Source organism: Heptranchias perlo, chromosome 10, assembly GCF_035084215.1.
Source record: "Heptranchias perlo isolate sHepPer1 chromosome 10, sHepPer1.hap1, whole genome shotgun sequence".
NCBI lineage: Eukaryota > Metazoa > Chordata > Chondrichthyes > Hexanchiformes > Hexanchidae > Heptranchias > Heptranchias perlo.
In genome coordinates, this window is record NC_090334.1 from 47,947,076 (window position 1) to 47,973,035 (window position 25,960).

At 41.7% G+C, this 25,960-nt stretch overlaps 1 protein-coding gene across 1 annotated transcript in view; it reads right to left on the minus strand.

Annotated features, from left to right (window-relative positions):
• atl1 (atlastin GTPase 1) overlaps positions 1-25,960 on the minus strand; it is a 56,076-nt gene that overhangs the window by 13,270 nt on the left and 16,846 nt on the right. The window contains exons 3-10 of the mRNA XM_067991642.1: positions 21,188-21,322; positions 20,245-20,349; positions 13,536-13,586; positions 13,389-13,445; positions 12,621-12,713; positions 6,868-7,006; positions 6,512-6,639; positions 3,668-3,724 (exon numbers count right to left, since the gene is read on the minus strand). Of these exons, the coding sequence (XP_067847743.1) occupies positions 3,668-3,724; positions 6,512-6,639; positions 6,868-7,006; positions 12,621-12,713; positions 13,389-13,445; positions 13,536-13,586; positions 20,245-20,349; positions 21,188-21,322 (765 nt within the window). The remainder of the gene's footprint in view (positions 1-3,667; positions 3,725-6,511; positions 6,640-6,867; positions 7,007-12,620; positions 12,714-13,388; positions 13,446-13,535; positions 13,587-20,244; positions 20,350-21,187; positions 21,323-25,960) is intronic.

The following is a 25,960-nucleotide window of genomic DNA, read 5'->3' on the forward strand; positions in this document are numbered from 1 at the left end:
TATATGAAGGAATAAAAAGATTGATTAGATCAAATTATAAATTAACTTTGAACTTTGGGGTTGATATTAACCCCCCCCCACAACGGGTGGGAGAGGGTTGGGGGTTAAAAATTAAAAATCGGGGAACGTGTCCCCAACCCACCATATATGCGCTTGCCGCCATTTTTACGGCGGCGAGCTGCGAGGCGTGCCTACGTCCCGTCTTGGAGAGGCGGGAGGACTTCATTATAATATTTAAATCAGCTTCCCACAGTGTAATTGGGAGCCTGATTTAAATTTAACAATTGCCAGCCAGGCTTCCCAGGGCTCGGGAAACACAGCGGTAAAATGGAGACAGGAGCAGCCGGCTGTAGAAGGTTAGTGCTTTTTAGAGCACTCTTGTGAGCCAGGAGTGCTCCCCCGGCCCCTCAAGCAAACATTCGGCCTCCCTTCTGCCGACTGCGGCCTTCTCCTTGCTGCTGTGATCGGGCGACCCCATCCCAACCCGCGATCTCGAACCGCCTGCCCTGCGATTGGCCGACCGCCACTAAGCCCCAATCTTTCCCTTCCTTCCGATTGCCGGACTCCGACCCCCACCGCCATCAAGTCCTGATCTTTCCCGATTGCCGGGGACCATCCCCAACTGCGGCCTCCTAACAATCCTGTCGATCTGGCTGGTTGCAACCTTGGTGTCCTATTGACTCTGATGTGAGCTTCCGACCACATATCTGCTCCATCGCCAAGATTGCCTACTTCCACCTCTGAAACATCGCCAGTCTCCGCCCCGCCTCAGCTCATCTGCTGAAACACTCATCCATGCCTTTGTTACCTCTAGATTTGACTATTCCAATGCTCTCATGGCTGGCCTCCCATCTTCCACCCTCCATAAACTTGAGCACATGCAAAACTCTGCTGCCCGTATCCTAACTCGCACCAAGTCTTGTTCTCCCACCACCTGTGAGCTCACTGACCTACATTGGCTCCCGGTCCGGGAACACCTTGATTTTAAAAATTCTCATCCTTGTTTTCAAATCCCTCCCTGGCCTCGCCCCTCCGTATCTCTGTAACCTCCTCCAGCCCCACAACCCTCTGCGCTCCTCCAATTCTTGCCTCTTGTGCATCCCTTATTTTAATCTCTCCACCATTGGCGGCCGTGCCTTCAGCTGCCTAGGCCCTAAGCTCTGGAATTCCCTCCCTAAACCTCTCCACCTCTCTCTCCTCCTTTAAGACGCTCCTTAAAACCCACCTCTTTGACCAAGCGTTTGGTCGCCTATCCTAATAATTGCTCCATGGGATGTTTTACTATGTTAAAGGCACTATATAAATGCAAGTTGTTGTACCCTTGCCTAACAAAAACCTATCAATCTCAATCTTGAAAATTTCAATTGACCCAGCCTCCACAGTCTTTTGGGAGCGAGAGTTGAAGATTTCTATTATCCTTTGTGTGGAAAAAGTGCTTCCTAATTTCGCTCCTGAATGGCCGAACTCTAATTTTAAGATTATGCCCTCTTGTTCTGGATTCCCCACCTGTGGAAATAATTTCTCTGTAAATACCCTATTGAATCCCTTTATCATTTTAAACACTACAATTAGATCACCCCTCACTTCTAAACTCAAGGGAATACAAGCTAAGTTTATGCAACCTCATAATTTAACCCATTCAGCCCTGGGGATTCTGGTAAATCTGCACTGTGCCCCCTTCAAGGGCAATATATCCATTTAGTACTGAATATCACTTGACAAGAAAATCTGGACTACTGTGTCTTAACCAGACTCTCTACTGCACCAATATAATATTTCCCACATTATGGAGATATTATATCCTAGTGGTTATGATACTGGACTAGTATCCCAGAGATTATGAGTTCAAATGTCACCATGGTAAATTGTGAAATTGAATAATTTGGTCATTTCTGGGCAAGTACAAGATAAAATGACCATGAAAGTTTCTGGATTGTTATAAAAATCCTACTGGTTAACTAATGTCCTTCAAGGACGGTATCTGACACCCCTAACTGGTCTGGTCTACGTGTAACTCAAGTCCCACTTGCATGGTTGACTCTTAATGTCCTTAGGACAATATTTCTGTCATTGCCAGTGTTACCTATATCCCAAGAACAAATAAAAACATGTGCTGCCTTTATAGGCCTCTCTTAGTGAGACTGCCTACTCTGCTGTAAGGTGTATAATACTTTGCTATCCAGGAATGCTATTAAACTAAATCTGTTCAACAGGCTTCTAGGTGGCCTCTCCAGACCAAAGTATGGGCCAATTTATTTAAATCTATTTTCTTTTGCCAGGCAGTGTTACCATAATGATCTGACTGGGTCCAAATACTGGACTGGAAGACAGCCAGGAAAATTATGGATGTCTTGAGGCTGAACTGGGAACACTTCTTAAACATCACTTGTTAAAATAGTTTGAGATGTTGACAAGCTCAGAATGAAAAGAACCTCCCAGATCTCCAGGAGGAGAGCTAATGAGAGGGATCTTTGCCCTTTCTTCACGAGATAACAATCCTCCAACACCAGTACTGTTTCTTTAATGACAACATACCTTAATTAAAGCCTGTATATTTTCTGCAAGCATCCATTTTAATTATGATTGATAAATCTTTATATATTGCATCTGTTTTATACTGCTGTATCAAATGTAACAGACAAGATTCATTATTGAAGAAACAACGGTGTCCTAATTTGAAACAGATCTATTTAATAGGTACTTGTTTTGGAATACAGTAGCACTTAAAAGTTAGACATGACACCATTGCCATATTGTCCAGGTTTGGGAACTCTACATGACAATCGTTTCTATCACAGTAGAGCACCAGCCACCCTACAAACATAACTGGACAGCTCCTGAATGTTAGAAGGGATACTGCAAGGAAGAAATATTACTATATATAACGAAAGGACACTTCGTGACTCTCCCTGTTCCAGGGAAAGGAATAACACAATTCTATTTATAACTTCTGTCAGTTGTTCAGACTAATCAAATGCCTCACTGATTATGTTAATCTATAAATGTCACCATAACCTTGGCTGTGAGCTTTTTACTGAAATCATGTTTATACCGATGCCATTCCATTTTCCATTTTAAGTGTATAAACCCTCCTATAGAGCGCACGCTCTTCTTTCCATCCTTTTCTCACTTTGCTGGTTTGCCTGGGCCATCCACTTTCTGCTAGAAAACGGTGGGTCTGGCAGCTGGTCCTTAGGCCATTGGCAGGAGGCATAGGAGAGCAGTATGGTGGAGACTTCCCACCCAATTTGCTTTTTTCTTTCTCTTCTCTCCCCCCTCCCCTCGAGAAATGCTTGACCTCTGCTTAATTCTTCACTAGTGCATCATAGCTGAGAACAGGCACTCACTGGAAAGAGAATTCAACCTACATCTGCCTATTCCTTGGCACCACATGCAATGCTCCAACTTCCTACAGCTCCAAAAATAAAAAGTATGTTTCGGCAAGTAACGCTTTTTATTTAAGGGCCAGAAAATTATTGCATTTTAAGTTTGTTTGGCTTCGTGGGCAATTGTCACCCAGTATTACTGAGTGAAACAGATGGAGTAAGAATTTTACTCAGGCTAAGACAACTGCAAAAACTTTATACACCATGCACACAATTATAGATGAAATAATGAGAGAGCAGGGAACAGTGACGAATAAAAATATTAGTAATAGAGTCAGTACCTGCAACATGGACTTAGGATGTGGTAGTTCTTCCCCTTGATAAATCTTTATGTATGCCTAAAGTACAATTTAAACAGAAAAAGTCTGGGCTCAATTAAACTGAAGTTATATTTTCTACATGAGTGACCTAAATGTTATTAGCTGGACTCAAATATAATAACAAAAATCATATTTAGGTATGCTCCTCTGCTGGTTCAGTGAGTTTATCCCGTCAGTAGCTGCGCCATACACACAAAGAAGGTGCCGGGTTCAATTCCCACTCTGTGCTGAATTAGCAGGTCTGAGCACTGGTGGCAGTTGGGGTGCTACAACTGGCTTCAACGATTAGTGAAATGAAAACTGGCCAGAATTCTCTCCTTGAACACTGTCCACGTATGAACGTTGGGTGGGGACAGAACTGGGTGGGGACAGAACTGGGCTGGGCTTGGTTGCAGTGCCCAGTCGCAACAGCCGACTCATTGTCGAGGCTCATACTTGAGTAACGACTATTTAGGCAAGGTATCGGAAAGTAGCCAACACCTGTGCCCCAGCAAGGAGACGATATCTTAAATGGAGGGATGAAATTTGGTAAAGAAAAAGTTAGATATACAACTGCTTGTTGTTACCCTAGGAGATGATGACTACATTCAATATTCAAATGATTTCACCTTCTGTGCCTGCACAGCCACCTACAGTGTGCCTCCGGGCTCCATCGTTGGTCCCCTATTATTTACTATCTACAAGTTACCCCTCAATTACATCATCCAGAAATACAAGGTCAGCTTTCACATGTATGCCAATGACAGCCAACTTGACCTCTCTACCACCAATTTTCACTGCCTATTCAACACAAGTCCTGGCTGAGCCAAAATTTCCTTTCATCCAGCATCAGCAAAATCAAAGTCACATCCTGTCCTCTATTCAGTCAGTCAATCTATCTCCGAAATATTGCCTGACTTACTCCTCTCTCCACATGTTACTAAAAACCCTAATCCACACCTTCATCACCTCTAAAACTAATTTCTTAAATGCCTTCCTCATTGGCTTCCCCTGCCTGTCCTTCACAAACTCCAATTTACACTTTTTCTGGGGTTTTCATGGCCTTTCTGCCAAGCAGGAAAACCTTCACAGAAATTCCTATGTCCCTGCTATTTGGAACTCTCTCCCTAAACCACTTAGCCATGTTACCTCTTTCACCTGCAAACAGTTCCTTCCAATGTGGTCAAGAAAATACTGCACACACTAAAATAATTATGTGGAATACCTATGAGTTGGGGGAAATTAGTTTAATTTTGTAACAGTAAGTTTTGGGTCTTGTTATTGTTGCAGGAACCTAATTACTAGTCAAGGCCTTCCTCCCCACCGAGACTTTTTGCTAGTTAAGGTCTCTTACTTGCATTTAGCACTCTTTTCTTGGTCAGGGTTTCTATTAACCTTAAGACTGATGAATTGCTCTCCTCAGCAGATCCTTTTGGTGGTCAGAGCTCTGTTTTTTCCTGAAGATCCTTTATTGATCAGATCCCAATCCAACTTTTCTAATTAATTTTTTTACACTTTTTTAGGTTCAGCCATTCCCTGATTGGTGAAATGTTCTCCATCTACCCCATTCTTGAGGCAATTACATAGAAAGGTGCAAGGCTGGTCTGTGGCAATTCACTTCTCTGCTGTTAATTGTATCCATGTGATTTATATCAGTCAGTGTTAATTGTATTCAGGTGGTGTATCCATTTGTAAGAGAGCTGATCTAGGGTGTGGTGTGAGTATAATGTCGAGATCTGTGAATAAAGGCTTGGAAGCATCTGAAGAGCAGGCTCCAGTGTTTTTTTTTGTTTCTTTTTCTTTCTTTCCAAAATTACCAAATTAGGCCCCCCTTTTATAAGAAGGGGGGGTGTGGGGTGTGCTTAAAAAACCAAACAAACCAAAACCAAGTTTTCAAATTAAAATTTTATTATCCTCGCTCAGGATGCATTCCAGCCCCTGCGATGCCCACCGGTTGCGGAAAGCCTCAAGCATACCGGCAGACACCGTGTGCTCCATCTCCAGGGGGCTCTAGTATTCTATCCTTCACCACCTTGCTATCCAATTTAAAACATCTGCTTCTCTTCATTCCCAGCTTCTACTCACTGTCTGTCCCTCTCCTCCTTCCAATCTCTAGAACAGAAACTACCAATATGGAGAATACAAGAATACTTTTCTTGGTCAAGTAAGCCAAATGGTTGATAAAGGGTCTATGTCCTAAAGGTTAACTCTTCTGTTCTCTCCACAGATGCTGCCTGACCTGCTGAGTGCTTCCAGAATTTTATGTTTTTGTTTCAGATTTTCAGCATCTGCAGTTTTTTTTTGTTTTTTTGTCTGAATATTTTAGATTCTGATATATTCAAGAGCTGATATTTTATTAGAAATTGCCAAATGCACTTGACCAGCTTCAATATAGTATCATGCAGTAATCTTGGGCCACTCATGCCATCTAAAAAATCTTACTGCCTCCACCATGCCTGGCATCATTATTTTCTCTGCTCTGGCTTTTGCACATACAGAGCTGTTATTAAGTGAAATGTCACTATCACACCCAGAATCAGGCTCTGACCTTTGCACCTGCACAGGGCAACAAGCTAAGTTAGTTGTGCTTTGTTCCTATTGCAGTCCAGATATAAAACATTTAAAACATTTCCCTGTAAGTTGCTGCATGACATTCACACTTATATGTATCTTGCATATAAAACTGTGCATAATAAAAAAAAGTTTCTTAGGTGAACATTGCCCCCAAAGGCTAAAAATGAACATGAGACTACAATATTTAGAAAAAAGGGTCATTTTAATATTGTTACCAATTTAAACTAAAAAAAATAATTTGCAACACGTTACCTTAAAATACTCCACAAGCCCTCGACCAGTTATTTTATTCCCATTGATTTCTTTCAGCTCCAGGTTCTCAGGACAAAGAAGCCAAGGAACCAGAACCTTCAGATGTTTTCTAAACTCTTCATCTACCTCTAAGCAAAATGAAATAAACACTTTTAAGGATCTGATTAAAAATTTACATATTTATGCTTTAACAAATTACTTTTCCAGAAATGTATAATAAAAAATTAGAAACCTTTAGATTTTAGATATTATATAAATGTCAGTGAAGTCATTTTTAAAATGGGTCTAAAGTAAGTGTGCAATACTTTTAATAAAATAATAATTACTTTAAACGCTAATGAATGCTGAATTAGTACCTTTTAGCCGTCCATCAAAGTTTGGATTGGTGGCTACTTTCAAACCAGGGTGTGGCATTAGGAAGCAGGAAATATTTGTAAAACAAGAATAAATGTGTTTCCTTACATTCTGTAGCTCCTCATGCTGGTTTTCTGAAATCTGGAATAAGTTTGTAGTGGGGGGGAAAAAAAACAAATCAAATATCTAACATAAATAAAATTTGCCCCAGTATCCAGAAATAGTTTAAGGAAATTTTTAGGTTCTTACATTTAATTTACTGGAAAGTAAAATGAAAGATGCAGTTTCAACAGGGAGGAAAAATGCACGCACACACATAGAATGACCACTCTACAGGCCATTCTACTGTTTCACTCATGTCTACTTTCCTCCCATTTCCTTTATTCTGTTCCTTTTTGAATGCTATTTCTCTGGATTTTCTTGTTCTGATGGGTCTACACCTGTAATGTTAAGTTATCTGTTCTCCGATGTTGACTGATCTGCCGAGCATTACTAGCATTTTCTGTTTTTGCTTCAGATTTCCAGTATCTGCAGTTCTTTGCTTGAAGTAGTAACATATTTTCACTCCAAGTGTGTGAATTTGCTTAGAAAAAAACCACACTATGAAACATTTTGCACAGGGTCCTTGGGGCAAGGGGTTACCCAATTGAAATGTTAATCATTACACTGCTACACAGCTCTCATACCTCTTGGCAAAGAGTTGGCAGTGAAGCATGTACAAGAGTCAGGAACCTTAGCATGCAGATACCTGGCTTATAAAAACAATTGTTTTTCGATGTTTGGACATTACCAGATACGCTCTACAAAATGCTCCAGAGAGCTGGCAGATACCAGTACTGGTGTGCAATATGCTGCAATAACAGCAACAGGCCACTGTGTAGGAACAGACTGATTTATGAAAAGTTAGCAGAAGCAGTGTAGCCACTGCGGGAAGCGGTATTGGTTTGCCAGGCTATGACTGAGGAGTTATTATCATGAAGTCTGCCTTTATGTTTTATTCAACACTGTTTTCTGTTTTTCCGAATCAACCTTTCACTATTGATCTGGAAAATGTAAATTTCAATCGGAGGAGGGCCAATTTTAGTGGGATGAGAACAGATCTGGCCTGGGTAAATTGGAATCAAAGATTGGCAGGCAAAACTGTAATTCAACAATGGGCGACCTTTAACGAGGAGACGGTTTGGGTATAGTCTAGGTACATTCTCACGAGGGAGAAGCCAGAGCTCCCTGGATGATAAAAGATAGAGAGTAAGATGAAGCAGAAAAAAAGGAAGTATGTCAGGTTAATAACACAAGTGAGAACCAGGCTGAATATAGAAAGTTCAGAGGGGAAGTGAAAAGGGAAATGAGGGACAAAGAGAAAGTATGAGAATAGACTGGCGGCCAACATAAAAGGAAATCCAAAATCTATAGGCATGTAAACGGGTAGTAAGAGGAGTGGGGCCAATTGGGGACCAAAAAGGAGATCTACTCATGGAGGCAGAGGGCATAGCCGAAGCACTAAATTAGTACTTTGCATCTGTCTTTACCAAGGAAGAAGATGCAGCAGAGTCTCAAGGAAGATGTGATTGAGATTCTGGATGGGCTAAAAATTTATTAAAAAGGAGGTAGTGGAAAGGCTAGCTGTACTTAAAGTAGTTAAGTCACCTGGTCCAAATGGGATGCGTCCTACGTTGCTCAGGGAAGGGTGATGGGGAAACTTTTAGAAACGATAATCTGGGTTAGAATTAGCCATCACTTGGGCAAGTGTAGATTGATTAGGGAAAGCCAGCATGGATTTGTTAAAGGCAAATCGTGTTTAACTAACTTGATAGAGTTTTTTGATGAGGTACAAAGAGAGGGTAGATGAGGTCAATGCAGTTGATGTGGTGTGTATGGACTTTCAAAAGGCATTTGATAAATTGCCATATAATAGGCTTGTCATCAAAATTATATGGCCTGAGGAAGGGGAAAGCCCCCGAAAGCTTGTGGGATTAAAAATAAAATCGTTGGACTATAACTTGGTGTTGTAAAATTGTTTACAATCAAAATTAAAGCCCATGGAATAAAAGGGGCAGTGGCAGCATGGATATCGAATTGGCTAAGTAACAGGAAGCAGAGAGTAGTGGTGAACGGTTGTTTCTCGGACTGGAGGGAGATGTACAGTGGTGTTCCCCAGGGGTCGGTATTAGGACCACTGCTTTTCTTGATATATATTAATGACTTGGACTTAGGTGAGCAGGGCACAATTTCCAAATTTGCAGATGACACAAAACTTGGAAGTGTAGTGAACAGTGAGGAGGATAGTGATAGACTTCAAGAGGATATAGGCAGGCTGGTGGAATTTAACGCAGAAAAATGCAAAGTGATACATTTCGGAAGGAAGAACAAGGGGAGACAATATAAACTAAAGGGCACAATTCTAAAAGGGGTACAGGAACAGAGAGATCTGGGGTATATGTGCACATATCGCTAAAGGTGGCAGGGCAGGTTGAAAAAGCGATTTTAAAAAAACATACAGAATCCAGGGCTTTATAATTAGAGGCATAGAGTACAAAAGCAAGGAAGCCATGATGAACCTTTATAAAACACTGGTTTAACTACAACTGGAGTATTGTGTCCAGTTTTGGGCACTGCGCTATGGGAAAAATGTGAAGGCCTTAGAGAGGGTGCAGAAGAGATGTATTAGAATGATTCCAAGGATGAGGGACTTTAGTTACGTGGATAGACTGGAGAAGCTGGGATTGTTCTCCTTGGAACAGAGAAGGTTGAGAGGAGATTTAATAGAGGTATTCAAAATCATAAAGGGTCTAGACAGAGTAGATAGAGAGAAACTGTTCCCATTGATGGAAGGGTCAAGGACCAGAGGACATAGATTTAAGATGATTGGCAAAAGAATCAAAGCTGACATGAGGAAAAACATTTTTACACAGCGAGTGGTTAGGATCTGGAATGCACTGCCTGAAGGGGTGGTGGAAGCAGATTCAATCATGGCCTTCAAAAGGGAACTGGATATGTACTTGAAAGGAAAAAATTTGGCGGGCTACAGTGATAGGGAGGGGGAGTGGGACTAGCTGGATTGCTCTTGCATAGAGCTGGCATGGACTCAATGGGCCAAATGGCCGCCTTCTGTGCTGTAACTTTTCTCTGATTCAAATGAAAACAATAACAACATGGCTTAAGGTGATTTGTTATGTCTTTATTGAAAACAATAGTGAAAGTGCACTGTGAGTTTAGTGTGATTTGCTTCTGTGCTTCCCCCTTGTGATACTTTTATTAGTGCACTATTTTCTTTCTAACACTTCTATATGATACCTGTTGGAAGGAATTGGTGTGCAGGCTTTCTAATAGGTCTGAGAATCTGTGATTCAGCCTGCCTGGTGCTTTGTGTTATGTTTTTCAGTAATGTGAAGGAAGATATATATTGACACCTAGAATGCTGCAGACCCTGATGGTGCTGCTAGTGTGCCAGAAACAGCCTGTCCTATTTCAACTTCCGTTGCCTACTTGCTTTTGGGGACTTCTTCTGAGACTTGTTCATAGGTTGGTTCAAGCAAGGGACTGGCAGTGACTTGAGAGTAATTTGCATCTTCCCATGCATCTATCCACATGTCCTTGTGGAAAGCCAAATTCTTATGTTGGCCATTCATCAGCTTGAGCACTGACCCTTGCACTGCCATGAGGTCTCTGAAACCCTCACTGAGTGGCAGAAATATCTCATATTGCATGGATGCTTGCCATTGCTGCTTGGATTTTGGACCTCAATGCCTCACCAGCATCAGTGAGAACATTCACGAGGCATGCTGCAAATGCACTCACTGCCTTGTGCCTCAGGTCTCCCCTGCAGCAAACCTTTGTTGCATGGCAATCTAGAGAACTTTTGCTGCATGACATGTCCAACTTTGCACCAACTATCTGCATCATGCTCTGCGAGGTAACAGGTACACCTGTTCATACTTTTAATGTAGTTTCTGTTTCATAACTGGCCACATGAGATCTGAATCATAAAGCAACTCAACAGAGGCATTGGTCATACTAGGTCTTCACTCAGCTGCCTCCGACCCTCCTTAAGCTCCCACCTCTGCCTCTTCCACAACCATGTGAAGTATCTCAACCTGTACTTCTTTCTCCAAATCTGTGAAATCCTCCAGAATGTTTGCCTCTGGGCTGGTGCTTGTTTCAAGTGGTGACAATGCAGAATGCATTCATCACTTCATACCTACAGAAAACAACAAGTGCACAGATAGGGTATGTGAATTCAATTGTACAAACCAAAAACAAGTTATTTTCCTCCAACTTGCATGCCACCCACATTGTGTGCTGCCCCCATCCAATGGTTTTCATCATCACCCCCTCTAAGGGGTGAGGTTTGGCCTGCTGAGACCCTCTGCCTGTTCGTTACTCTGTGCTTTCTGTTGTATACTATATTTTTCAGTAACAAGAACAATATGCATCGAATTAAAGGATATTTTCTACTGTGAATTTCAGGTTGCAGCATATTATGGCCTTGCATATAGCTTACTGTAAAGTAACTTGCTTACAAAATGTTTGAGTTGAGTAAGTGCGTTGTAATTTCCAGTTGCATGTGTGAGTATTGATAGTTAGCCTTCAATCTTTCTCAACTGCTTTCTCGAGGTTGTTCTTTTTTGGCTTGCTCAACAATATTCATTACTTCTCTGTGTAGCAATGAGGTCAGGTTACTGCATCAATTTGGGCTAAGTGTATTATTCAAGCAAACTCAGCTGACACCTCCAACGTAGTTTGATTGGCATCAATGACTACCTATATGTACGGCAGCTACATTTTTCACAGTCATGTTCATTTCTCACCTTGTCAATTTTCTTCAAGTCGGACACCTTCTTCCTGATATCCCTCCCGCTTCTGCATCCATGGCCAGGGCAACGGTCTCCCAAGCCTGCTTCACCCTCTTAATTATTAGTGGGTCACCTTTCCGTTGTGTGGAGAGTAGTTCCTTTCTCCTTCATACTGGTGATAACCTGCAGATCTTCACTGTCAAATCATGGTTTCTGCTGTCTGCACAGTCTCCCCATTTCTACCTGAAATTGCAGACTCCACAGCTGCACTGGTTTACACAGTGCTATTTATATCAATTAATTAGCTGTTCAGTTAGTGAAACAGCATTTTGCAGGCGCTTTTGGACTGACCACTCGGTTGTGCGTTACTTTTAGTGCCCCAGGCTTCCAGACAACTCACTATGTAAAGTTGTATTTTCTTGTCTGTGCACTAAGAGGGGTTTCAGCACTGGAGATCTCTGCGAAATAAGTTAAACACTTTTTGCAGTGAATGCTGCTGCAGTCTGGTTGAGATTTTGGTCACCTGTGATGGCTCCCATTTCATCAGTCAACTGCCCAGAAAATAACTGCTTATGTGCATGAACATTTTGTGGACAAATGCTATTATCACTGGTTTTGCATACAGGAAGAGAAAGATCGGACAGCTGAATCAATCTGAGATGCTCTTGCTTACCTCCTAAGGGCTGCTTATACAGCAGCCTCAGCAGAAGCCTCAGCTACAAAATAAGGTATGGCAAAAAGGGCCATTGCAAAGAACTGTTTTGTTATTGTTATCATATAATGAACTAGGCACTCTTATTTTCTAAAGGTGAGATGACTATGCACTTGAGTTCAAAGACAGATACAACATTATGACTACATCTGGCGCCGTAGCAGTTGTCTATCCCTATTTTTACTCGGTACAAACATTGCTGCAGTTACCTTCAAGTTATTTACAATTGATTAGATTGTTCTCTACGAACCTTAAGACGTTTCTCCAGGAACTTTATGCCTCCATCAAGACCATAGTTGAATTCATATGGAAAGCTCCAGTCACGGACTAGAAATATAAGTGACTGCACATTAAAAAAGAAAACAATCTTTAGTCTGAGCGTTTTTACACAGCCATATTACGACACAGAATATAATTTCTCAAATTTAAAACATTTCAACTGGTTTAAAAGGCAACTACTATATTAGATAAGATCAACCCCACAACCAGGTTTAATTCAGTTTAAAGTTCACACTCTTATGCGCCCATCATGAATAAGGAGGCAACAGACTAACCAGTGCACATATTATGCCATTTTTGCATCAGCAACATTTAATCTATTTCATGCCCCAATTTTAAAATCGAGATATTTATAGTGAAATCTTTTACGCAGTGTGGTAGGACTTGGTTTCATGCATCTGATTCCTCACACAGCCATGAGGGAAAGTCCAGAGCAGAGGCCACGTCCTTCCCAAAGGTGTAAGAGAAAAAGCAGAGTGCAAATCATTCAGCATTACTCTTGCACACATTCTAGTGGCTGGTTCAAGATTGATGCAAGGAGAATCCCCGCAGCAGGTTTCCAGGCCAGCTACTCAGCACTGGGGGGGAAAGGTAAGATGTGCAGAAAATATAACAAATTTTAAAAACAGATCGATAATAAATTTCCTAAACCATTTTAAATAGTGATTAACATTAATATTTAATTTAGTAAATTGATTTTCTGTAACTTTGCATTGTAAAAACACTTACTATCCCTCACCTGAAATGGTTTCTGAAATGTTTCTTCCATAGCTAGTCGTCCATATTCAGTGAAGAGCTGAAGAAGATTAAACGGCAACACTGAGGTAAACAATTTACCTTCACAAAGATGATGCTGCTGTGTATATATTTTTAGTTGCCCAGTTACCTGTAGATGCTGAAGATCATCCTCTTGAATATTTTGTGACAAGTTATACACCTGGGCAAAGTGAAATAAGAGGCTGTTACGTCTCCCAAAAGTTAGTCACAGTAATTGCTTTATTATAAGATATAACATTCAGTAAGGTGCTACTGAATGCCAGAAATTGTCACTGTGTGGGGATACTGTATTAGAGATCCTCTAAATGAGGGGATACTATATACCAGTGTGAGGAGATACTGCATATTAGAAATTGGCAGAGAGGAGAATGTGTACCAGAGATTGTCACTGTATACCAAGGACTGACAGAGAAATACTGTACATCAGTGATTGTGAGGGGATCCTGCATAAATCAGTAATTGTCACTGTGAGGGGATACTGTGTATCAGAAATTGTCAGTATGAGGGGTACTCTGCACCACAGATTGTCCCAGTGAAGGGATACTTTATACCAGAGAATACTGTACATGACAAAAGTGCTAGTGACAGACTGGGTGTGTCAGGAATTAGGAACTGTATGCTTTCATTAATAATCTACTAAATGTTCCCTCATCAGGGAACATTTATATTCTGTAACATTTCCCAATTCCATGAAGCACTATTCTATGGACCAAAAATGCAATAATGCAAGTTAACTTAACCTGCCATTTCTTGGTCAATATATCAAAAAGGTTTCTTTTAGTTTATATTACTTCCTGACTCATCACCTTATCAAAATGACTGTTTAAAAACTTAGCTTTGATCACAGTCTATGTAATAGTAAATGTATTACTTGGATAAAGCAGCCCGCTTGATTGGCACCCCATCCACCACCTTAAACATTCACTCCCTTCACCACCGGCGCACAGTGGCTGCAGTGTGTACCATCCACAGGATGCACTGCAGCAACTCGCCAAGGCTTCTTCAACAGCTCCTACCAAACCCGCGACCTCTACCACCTAGAAGAACAAGAGCAGCAGGCACATGGGAACAACACCACCTGCACGTTCCCCTCCAAGTCACACACCATCCCGACTTGGAAATATATCGCCGTTCCTTCATCGTCGCTGGGTCAAAATCCTGGAACTCCCTTCCTAACAGCACTGTGGGAGAACCGTCACCACACGGACTGCAGCGGTGCAAGGCGGCGGCTCACCACCACCTTCTCGAGGGCAATTAGGGATGGGCAATAAATGCTGGTCTCGCCAGCGACGCCCACATCCCATGAACAAATAAAAAAAAACGCATAAACACATTTCAAAACTGCCTGCACACTTTATAATTAGTACATAATATATTGCTGGTAGATGAAAGTTTATTTAGTTTTGCAATTACAAATTAGATTTAAAGCTCCTTTTGATATTTTTGGGCTGGAATTAATCTGAATAATTAAGGACTGAACTAACTCTTACTCCTAAATAACAGCTCAGATGTGATGAGCTAAACAAGACTGCTGCTTTATATATGGGATCTTGTGCTTTATTGCATAGAGTGCAAAAGCAAGGAAGTTACGATAAACTTTCATAAAACACTGGTTTGGCCCCAGCTGGAGTATTGTGTTCAATTCTGGGCACCACAACTTAGGAAGGATGTCAAGGCCTTGCAGAGGGTGCAGAAGAGATTTACTAGAATGGTACCAGGTTTGAGGGACTTCAGCTATGTGGAGAGACTGAAGAAGCTGGGGTTATTCTCCTCAGAGCAGAGAAGGTTAAGAGGAGATTTAATAGAGGTAATCAAGATATTGAACGGATTTCATAGCCTAAATAAGGAGAAACTGTTTCCAGTGGCAGAAGGGTTGGTAACCAGAGGACACAGATTTAAAGTGATTGGCAAAAGAACAAGAGGTGACATGAGGAAACATTTTTTTTTATGCAGCGAGTTGTTATGATCTGGAACGCACTGCCTGAAAGGGTGGTGGAAGCAGATTCAATAGTAACTTTTGGCAAAGACACAATGGGCTGAATGGTCTCCTTCTGTGCTGTAAATTTCTATGATTAATTTCTATATAAATTTCTATGATTCAAAAGGGATTTGGATAAATACTTGAAGGGAAAAAAATTACAGGGCTATGGGGAAAGAGCAGGGGAGTAGGACTAATTGGATAGCACTTTCAAAGAGTCTGCACACAAGCACGATGGGCCAAATGGCCTCCTTTTGTGCTGTAACATACTATGATACTAGGGGAGAAATAGAAGTGGAGATTGCAAAAATGGATAGAATCATAGAAGTTTACAACATGGAAACAGGCCCTTCGGCCCAACATGTCCATGTCGCCCAGTTTATACCACTAAGCTAGTCCCAATTGCCTGCACTTGGCCCATATCCCTCTATACCCATCTTACCCATGTAACTGCCCAAATGCTTTTTAAAAGACAAAATTGTACCCGCCTCTACTACTGCCTCTGGCAGCTCGTTCCAGACACTCACCACCCTTTGAGTGAAAAAACTGCCCCTCTGGACCCTTTTGGATCTCTCCCCTCTCACCTTAAATCTATGCCCCCTCGTTATAGACTCCCCTACCTTTGGGAAAAGATTTTGACTATCTACCTTATCTATGCCCCTCATTATTTTATAGACTTCTATAAGATCACCCCTAAACCTCCTACTCTCCAGGGAAAAAAGTCTCAGTCTATCCAACCTCTCCCTATAAGTCAAACCATCAAGTCCTGGTAGCATCCTAGTAAATCTTTTCTGCACTCTTTCTAGTTTAATAATATCCTTTCTATAATAGGGTGACCAGAACTGTACACAGTATTCTAAGTGTGGCCTTACTAATGTCTTGTACAACTTCAACAAGACATCCCAACTCCTGCATTCAATGTTCTGACCAATGAAACCAAGCATGCTGAATGCCTTCTTCACCACCCTATCCACCTGTGACTCCACTTTCAAGGAGCTATGAACCTGTACTCCTAGATCTCTTTGTTCTATAACTCTCCCCAACGCCCTACCATTAACGGAGTAGGTCCTGGCCCGATTCGATCTACCAAAATGCATCACCTCACATTTATCTAAATAAAACTCCATCTGCCATTCATCGGCCCACTGGCCCAATTTATCAAGATCCCGTTGCAATCCTAGATAACCTTCTTCACTGTCCACAATGCCACCAATCTTGGTGTCATCTGCAAACTTACTAACCATGCCTCCTAAATTCTCATCCAAATCATTAATATAAATAACAAATAACAGCGGACCCAGCACCGATCCCTAAGGCACACCGCTGGTCACAGGCCTCCAGTTTGAAAAACAACCCTCGACAACCATCTTCTGTCGTCAATTCAATTTTGTATCCAATTGGCTACCTCACCTTGGATCCCGTGAGATTTAACCTTATGTAACAACCTACCATGCGGTACCTTGTCAAAGGCTTTGCTGAAGTCCATGTAGACCACGTCTACTGCACAGCCCTCATCTATCTTCTTGGTTACCCCTTCAAAAAACTCAATCAAATTCATAAGACATGATTTTCCACTCACAAAACCACGCTGACTGTTCCTAATCAGTCCCTGCCTCTCCAAATGCCTGTAGATCCTGTCTCTCAGAATACCCTCTAACAACTTACCCACTACAGATGTCAGGCTCACCGGTCTGTAGTTCCCAGGCTTTTCCCTGCCGCCCTTCTTAAACAAAGGCACAACATTTGCTACCCTCCAATCCTCAGGCACCTCACCCGTAGCTGTCGATGATTCAAATATCTCTGCTAGGGGACCTGCAATTTCCTCCCTAACCTCCCATAACGTCCTGGGATACATTTCATCAGGTCCCGGAGATTTATCTACCTTGATGCGCGTTAAGACTTCCAGCACCTCCCTCTCTGTAATATGTACACTCCTCAAGACATCACTATTTATTTCCCCAAGTTCCCTAACATCCATGCCTTTCTCAACCGTAAATACCGATGTGAAATATTCATTTAGGATCTCACCCATCTCTTGTGGTTCCGCACATAGATGACCTTGTTGATCCTTAAGAGGCCCTACTCTCTCCCTAGTTACTCTTTTGCCCTTTATGTAATTGTAGAAGCTCTTTGGATTCTCCTTTGCCTTATCTGCCAAAGCAATCTCATGTCCACTTTTTGCCCTCCTGATTTCTCTCTTAACTCTACTCCGGCAATCTCTATACTCTTCAAGGGATCCACTTGATCCCAGCTGTCTATGCACGTCATATGCCTCCTTCTTTTTGACTAGGGCCTCAATCTCCCGAGTCATCCAAGGTTCCCTACTTCTACCAGCCTTGCCCTTCACTTTATAAGGAATGTGCTTACCCTGAACCCTGGTTAACACACTTTTGAAAGCCTCCCACTTACCGGACGTCCCTTTGCCTGCCAACAGACTCTCCCAATCAACTACTGAAAGTTCCTGTCTAATATCATCAAAATTGGCCTTTCCCCAATTTAGAATTTTAACTTTTGGGCCAGACCTATCATTCTCCATAGCTATCTTAAAACTAATGGAATTATGATCACTGGTCCCAAAGTGATCCCTCACTAACACTTCTGTCACCTGCCCTTCCTTATTTCCCAAGAGGAGGTCAAGTTTTTCTCCCTCTCTAGTCGGGCCACCCACATACTGAATGAGAAATTCCTCCTGAATACACTCAACAAATTTCTCCCCATCCAAGCCCCTAATGCTATGGCTGTCCCAGTCAATGTTGGGAAAGTTAAAGTCCCCTACTATTACCACCCTATTTTTCTTGCAGCTGTCTGTAATCTCCTTACATATTTGCTCCTCAATTTCCTGTTGATTATTTGGGGGTCTGTAGTACAATCCTATCAAAGAGATCTCTCCCTTCTTATTTTTCAGTTCTACCCATATAGACTCAGTGGGCGAACCCGCGGATATATCCCCTCTCACTACTGCCGTGATGTTCTCCCTAATCAAGAACGCAACTCCCCCTCCTCTCTTATCTCCTGCTCTATCTTTCCTATAGCATCTGTACCCTGGAACATTGAGCTGCCAGTCCTGCCCCTCCCTTAGCCATGTTTCAGTAATAGCTATAACATCCCAGTCCCATGTACCCATTCATGCCCTGAGTTCATCTGCCTTGCCCATCAGACTTCTTGCATTGAAATAAATGCAGTTTAATCTAGACTTCCCTTGGTCTTTGCCCTGCTTTCTCAGACCATCTGTCCGGTCATGTTTTGTACACTCTCCCTTACTACCTTTTGTTTCTGTCACCACTTTACTTCCCACTGACTTCCTGCATCGGTTCCCATCCCCCTGCCACATTAGTTTAAACCCTCCCCAACAGCACTAGCAAACACTCTCCCTAGGACATTGGTTCCAGTCCTGCCCAGATGCAGACCGTCCAATTTGTACTGGTCCCACCTCACCCAGAACTGGTTCCAATGGCCCAGGAATTTGAATCCCTCCCTCTTGCACCATCTCTCAAGCCACGTATTCATCCTAGCTATCCTGTCATTCCTACTCTGACTAGCCCGTGGCACTGGTAGCAATCCTGAGATTACTACCTTTGAGGTCCTACTTTTTAGTTTAACTCCTAACTCCCTAAATTCAGCTTGCAGGATCTCATCCCGTTGTTTACCTATATCGTTGGTACCTATATGCACCACGACAACTGGCTGTTCACCCTCCCCCTCCAGAATGTCCTGCAGCCGCTCCGAGACATCCCTGACCCTTGCACCAGGGAGGCAACATACCATCCTGGAGTCTCGGTTGCGTCCGCAGAAACGCCTGTCTATTCCCCTTACAATCGAGTCCCCTATCACTATAGCTCTGCCACTCTTTTTCCTGCCCTCCTGTGCAGCAGAGCCAGCCACGGTGCCATGAACCTGGCCGCTGTCGCCTTCCCCTGGTGAGCCATCTCCCCCAACAGTATCCAAAACGGTATACCTGTTTTGGAGGGAGATGACCGCAGGGGACCCCTGCACTGCCTTCCTACTCTTCCTCTGTCTGTTGGTCACCCGTGATCTTAATTAAAATGAAAAACAGTTGTGTAATTGAAACTTAGGATTCAGATGACATGTAGCACTTGGGATTTATGAAGCCTTCAACAGTGCTAAAGCCTTCTACTAGACTCCTGCCAATTCAACGTCCTATCCAAGCATTGTTCTACACAATGTTATACTTCTACCTATTATTTAATATATATTAATGTTGTGAAAATTTTTAACACAATAACCATGGGGTCAAACTTTCTTCTATACAATGCCACCTGAGAGAGTTGTGCTTGTGTGCTAGTAAAATATGCATCTGCTATGTATACAGAGATAAATGCATTTATTGCAGTGCAAACAATTTTTGTTACGCTGGCGCTTCCATTTGCTTAATACGTGTCTTTTGCAGTGCACCATGGAGGTGTTGATGGAGACTGACTTCATATGGTGTTGGATCCAAAACATAATTTTAAGGCAATGCATTTTCCATCACCAGTGTTAGGTAGCAAACAAAACTATTCTTTATTCTTTAATTTCAAATTTTTAAAAAAGTTATCCTTGGGAGCAGTTGGCCACATCTGTTATGTGGAAGGTCATTTTCTCCTTGCTGTTTATTTCAGTTCTGGTGCACTAAATGAAAATGTGCAAGAAGTTCATTTAAATAAATATTCATTCCTTTAATTAATGAAATATGCCAACAAATCCAATGAATAAAAGAAATGGTGCTGCAAGGTTCTCACACAGTTGTGACAACACACTCTAGTTCTCCATATACTTTCTCAATATTTTTTCACCTTTTCAAAAGGTCAGAGTCCCAAATTTCAAAACCATATTCTCCTACCTGCATTGAACTTATCATGGTGCTAAGTGCAAATACTGTAGCAGAGTCTCTTAGAGTTGACTGGCTGTCAAATGTCCCTTGGGTGTCCATCAGCAGGACTGCAACCTGCAAATGAGATGGAGATTTCATTGACCTTTTAAAAGGCATATAAATGATAATATTACAATTATTACCTAACTAACACTGCAAAGAGAAAAGGATATACTCTATGGATGTACAAGCACAATTACAAAGATGATTTATCTAGTCCCTCTGATTAGAAAAAGAAAACTGAAATAACAAACAATTACAAAGACAATTATGTTAATTGTGACTATATAATCTCAATAGTTTCATTATATCTCTGCCTACATTAAGGATTTATTAAATACTTTTTACAAACCAATAATTGTAAAAACAAAAATAATACCACGATTATAAGTTCTGGTTAATTTTCCATCTATCGATTGCTGTCAGCACTTCTCTGAGTTGACATAAAATCAGCAAATGCTGGAAATGCACAGTTGGTTGGTCAACATCTAAAAAAGATAGCTGATGTTTTGGCAGGATCCTTCATTAGAACTGTTCTGTCCCACCCAAAACATTGACCTGTCTTTTACGGACCACAATTAAGCTGGGCATTTTCAGCATTTTCGGTATTTCTTTTATTTCAGATTTCCAGCATTCACAGCTTTTTATAAAGTTGAATCTTGATAATCTATAGACAAGCTGCTTTTGAATCGGGCTTCTTCACACAATGGAGAAAAATTAATCCATGTAAAGTTCTCTACTATGGCCCCATTCATTCAACAAATGAATTTTTTTTAAAAAACAAAACAAGTGAAGCATTACTAAAACTTTACTGGTGAGGCAAAACCTGAGATCTTTTGAGAATTACCACACTACTTAAAGCCATCATGCTACCCAAACCTGTTTCTATTTTATCTTGTTTATCTGTTCTCACCTTCTCTCCATCAGGCTTGTCCACCAGAAACACTTCACTCCATATCTGAATCCCAGTCGTCTCTCGTTCTGATCCTCCACGCCAGGAGAAACCAGTCAAAGGCTCATCATAGTGACCTAACCAGGCACTGGTATCCTAAATAAGGGAAATAAACAATTCAAAGAATTTGACATAAAAATTGTATTTATTTTTATAACCACTGAATGAGAATCCATATCCGCTATACAGAAACTGTGAATATAGATGTTTTTACAAGTAACAGTTAATGCTGTTACATACAAATACTATGTAATATATTTAAATGATTGCCATTGCAAATACTGTACTAGTCAAAATGTGAATGACTGTTGAATTTGAGTGTATGTTAATTATTCACTAAATCAGCTAGATGGGAGATGCTCAACAGAATGAAAACCCCCCTGCCTCTCTTCCTCCAGTCAGCCCTACTTACCTTTTGATGTCTTGGTCTTGGCCAAGCCCTTCAGCGGAACAACTGATCAAATCTTCAGGTCACTTCGCCTCTTTGAGGCCCCTTGCCCTCTCTTCTGGTGCTGCAACAGCATCTCTGCCAGAGTTTCCCACTCTTGCACCGGTGGGTACCCTCAAGACGGCGAGAATAGTGACTGATGCCCAACCCAGGGAAATGGGTTGAGGTTTAGACTGGGGCAAATCCAGAGGGGCGGGTGAAAGTCCCACTCCACCAGAACTCTATCCTGAAGAGGAGAATCCCGGCTTTGTGGCCTAGTCTCATTAAGATCCCAGAATATGTGCAAAGATATTTTAACGAATACCTGATGTAATTTTTTTACTTTTGTGCCAAAGTTACATTTTCGCTCTACGAAGCCCATTTTGAATGGATGCAAAGTATGCTAAATGTGTAATGGAGGTCTTAAAGAGGAACAGGCTTTGGATATTTTGGCTGCAGCATTTACATTTTTAATTGAGATTATTTTTCACCATTTCTGAATTTATTAATATGAATTTGTGGAATTTTTTGAGGGGATCATTTTCATTTACTCATTATGGTAAGTTTGCTTTCAAACATCACAAAAAAAATCCATTATTGCCTGCTAAGTCACCAGAAAACAGACTCAGTGAATTATTTACAGAACTTCAGTAGAAAAGAAACAGGGAAAAAAAGGATGTGTGAAATGGAGTTCTAAAAATATCAGCTTTCATGTGAGCTCAGAGTCACAAGATAACTAGATGCAGGTGCAAAGTTCCATGGCAAGTGAAGGTAAATGTATGATTGGGTTGGTTTTGATGCACCCCAATAACAGTGGGGGTGATTTTTAACAGCCGGCCGCCAGTTTCTCGCCTGAAAAACAAGTGGCTGTCAATTGCAATTTGGCACACCTCCACTGCAATTTTCAGGCAGGTCTGTAAATCTAAAACAGGCTGGTTGGCTACTTAAATATACAAATAAGGATCCTGCATTGGTTTTAGGATCCCATTTACAACTTTCAGGTACAAATGGTACATGCTGCCTATTTGTACCAGGAAGAGAACAGCCTAACGAGCCATCCTTGAAGGAACTGCGGGATGGTGCTCACAAAACAGCTGAGGAAATTTTTAATTTTTGTTTGTTTGAGCCCGGAGGAAGAAACAGGCCAGTTCGAGGCCACCTCCACCCCATGACCTCCCCACCAACCCCAGAGTCGACCAGCTGGCCAGATCAGCTTGAGAGCAGGCCAATTTCCCACCCTCCCACAACCAGCCAGATGCAGTGGGACACCCTTTTGGCACCTCTGCTCACCAGCAGAATTTAAATAAGGCCCGGGCCTCAAAATGGCTCATGCCAGTAAGAATGGGTGTGCAATGCAGCTGCAGTATCATCCTTGGCTCAATGGTAGCACTCTCTCACCTCTGAGTCAGAGGTTGTAGGTTCAAGCCCCACTTCAGAGACTTGAGCACATAATCTAGGCTGGCACTTCTGTGCAGTACTAAGGGAGTGTTGCAATGTTTGAGGTGCTGTCTTATGGATGAGATGTTAAACTGAAGTCCCGTTTGCCCTCTCAGGTGGACATAAAAGATCCCATGGCACTATTTCGACAAAGAGCAGGGGAGTTATCCCCAGTGTCTTGACCAATATTTATCCCTCAACCAACATCACTTTTTAAAAAAAGATTATCCGATCTTTATCGCATTGCTGTGCGTGGGACCTTGCTGTGCACATATTGGCTGCCGCGTTTCCTACATTATAACAGTGACTACACTTCAAAAAGTACTTTGTTGGCTGTAAAGGGCTTTGGGATGTCCTGAGGGCCATAGATTTTCCACTGAAGTTACAGTGGATGATTGGAAGACCCCCCTCCCCCCAGATATTCAACCCCATGATTTCCTTATTACTTTCTAAATGGTGAGAAGCTGGGAGCTGTGGAGGAGCAGAGAGGCATGCACAGAAATCACTAAAAGCTAGTGGCCAGGTACAAAAAATAATTTAAAAGACTAATGGAATGTTAGCCTTAATCTCAAGGGGGTTGGAATACAAAGGGGTGGAAGTTATGCTACAGTTGTATAAAGCTCTGGTTAGACCGCATCTGGAGTATTACATTCAATTCTGGGGACCACACCTCAGGAAGAATATGTTGGCCTTGGAGGGGGTGCAGCGCAGATTCACCAGAATGATTACCAGGATTGAAAGGGTTAAATTATGAAGCCAGGTTGCATAGACTAGGCTTGTATTCCCTTGAGTATAGACAATTAAGGGAACGGAGGTGTTTAGGATGATTAAAGGAAAGGGTAGATAGAGAAACTATTTCCTCTGGTGGGCAAGTCCTAGAAGGCATAACTTTAAAGTTAGAGGTAGGACTTTCAGGGATGATATCAAGAAGCACTTCTTTACACAACAGATAGTGGAAATCTGGAACTCTCCCCTCAAAAGCTGTTGAGGCTAGGGGTCAATTGAAAATTTCAAAATTGAGATTGATAGATTTTTGTTCGGTAAGAGTATCAAGGGATATGGAACCAAGGCGGGTAGATTGGGTTGAGATTCAGATTAGCCACGATCAAATTGAATGGCGGAACAGGCTAGAGGGGCTGAATGGCCAACTGCTGTTCCCATGTGTTCCTGTCCATCTCCCTGGCAAACTCCAAGTTCCAGGCCCAATATGGGCCAGGAGCTCACCCTTTTATTAAAATGAAACTGGCCCAGAAGTTCCAGCCAGGTCAGCCCTCATCCACAGTTGGGTGGATGATAATCCTGCTGCCTCTGCTTCGCCGACTGAGCTGAAAGTCATGTGCATGGCACACGCTGTGCCCATATGTACCTGAAAGTTGCAAATGAGGTCCTTCAAACAGCGTGGGACCTGGGTTTGCATATTTAAGTCGGCAGTGAATCAATAGCAGAAAAGTGTGCTGTCAGTTTACATGCACTTTAACATTCAGCATCACTTGGATACTTCAGGCTGCAGGGAACCTATACGTAAAAATGAGCAGAGATTGTGGGGAATGTGAACAAAGACCTCAGAGAAATTTCAGCTACAGAAATAGCTCGAGAGGTAAGGACCACCTGGCTGAAGTTTTCTTTGAATGTCTTTTTTTTATACATCACAGCATTCACTACCCAAACATACATAAAAAGGATGCATTATAATAGTGGATAGATAGATCTGAGTGTAATACAGTTCTTTACTTTCAAGGAATATATCCACTGGACCAGCCAGGGTCACAAATTAGAAAACTTAGCAACTCAGAATTAGTTTACTTTATGCTTTGGGGACAATTATACTCATCGATGGCAGCTCACCCATGTTTTAACATGTAAAACTGGATTAAACATTAATATGATGTGGGCAGGTCAATTTTTAGCACCTGGGCTTTTAATTAGCTGGAAAACTGGTTTGCAGCCAATTAAAATGCTGTTTTTTCAAAACTTTTCCCACAACCAATGTGGGAGCCAAAAGGAAGAAGAAAACAGGCAGGTACAAGTTTGATTTTTTTTGTAGAGAAATAAATCTAGCAAAGACTATACTGGCTAAATTTAGAAAAGTAAAATTAAAGTTTAAAAAACATGAGGAAAAATGGTGATAAGGTACAGGTAAAGTATTTCCTCAAATTTTTTTTACTCCAATTTTATCCTCTGCTCTCTTCAAATAGAACCTTAGGATTAATATTACAGTAGTAAAGCTAATCCTGATGTTTGAGTGCTTAATTACTGTATTATTAGTATTTTTGGCATTGCAGTGAGCTGGAAACTTATAAAACCGTTTGGACCAGTGAAACAGGATTAAAATTTGTCCAAAAGCAAACCTTTGTTCTTTGCTGGAAGTTTTAATGTGTGAATAATACTTTATGTAACTTCTCTAGTCACCTGTTCAAATGCTATTTGATGAAAAATTCCCTTTTTTATCAAGCATTTTATCAGCATTTCTGTATGTCACAGTATGTCTTTTTTCACATTTAATCCAGAACATTAAGTAGCTAGTATGACAAACAACATACCAAAGGGCTTTTCAGACAGGCTGAGTTCCTAGTGCAGTTTGCTGCAAAAACAAGTTTGCTTAGTTTGTAGGTATCAAGGTGGTGATAAGCCCACTGCAATGGCCTTAGCACCCCTAGGCAAGGGAGGGAGAAGAAATCAGTCTGGGTTCCTGCTTCTGATTGCTGTCCAGCGACTTCATCTGGAAAATGAACGTGTGAATGTTGGGCGAGGACAGGATCAGACTTGACTGTGACACTCCTCATTATAGAATAGCCTGCAAATAATCACTCTCAAGCCAAATAAAAGTTGGCAATTTGTAAATGGTACTGCACCACCCAATGTGTCATTGC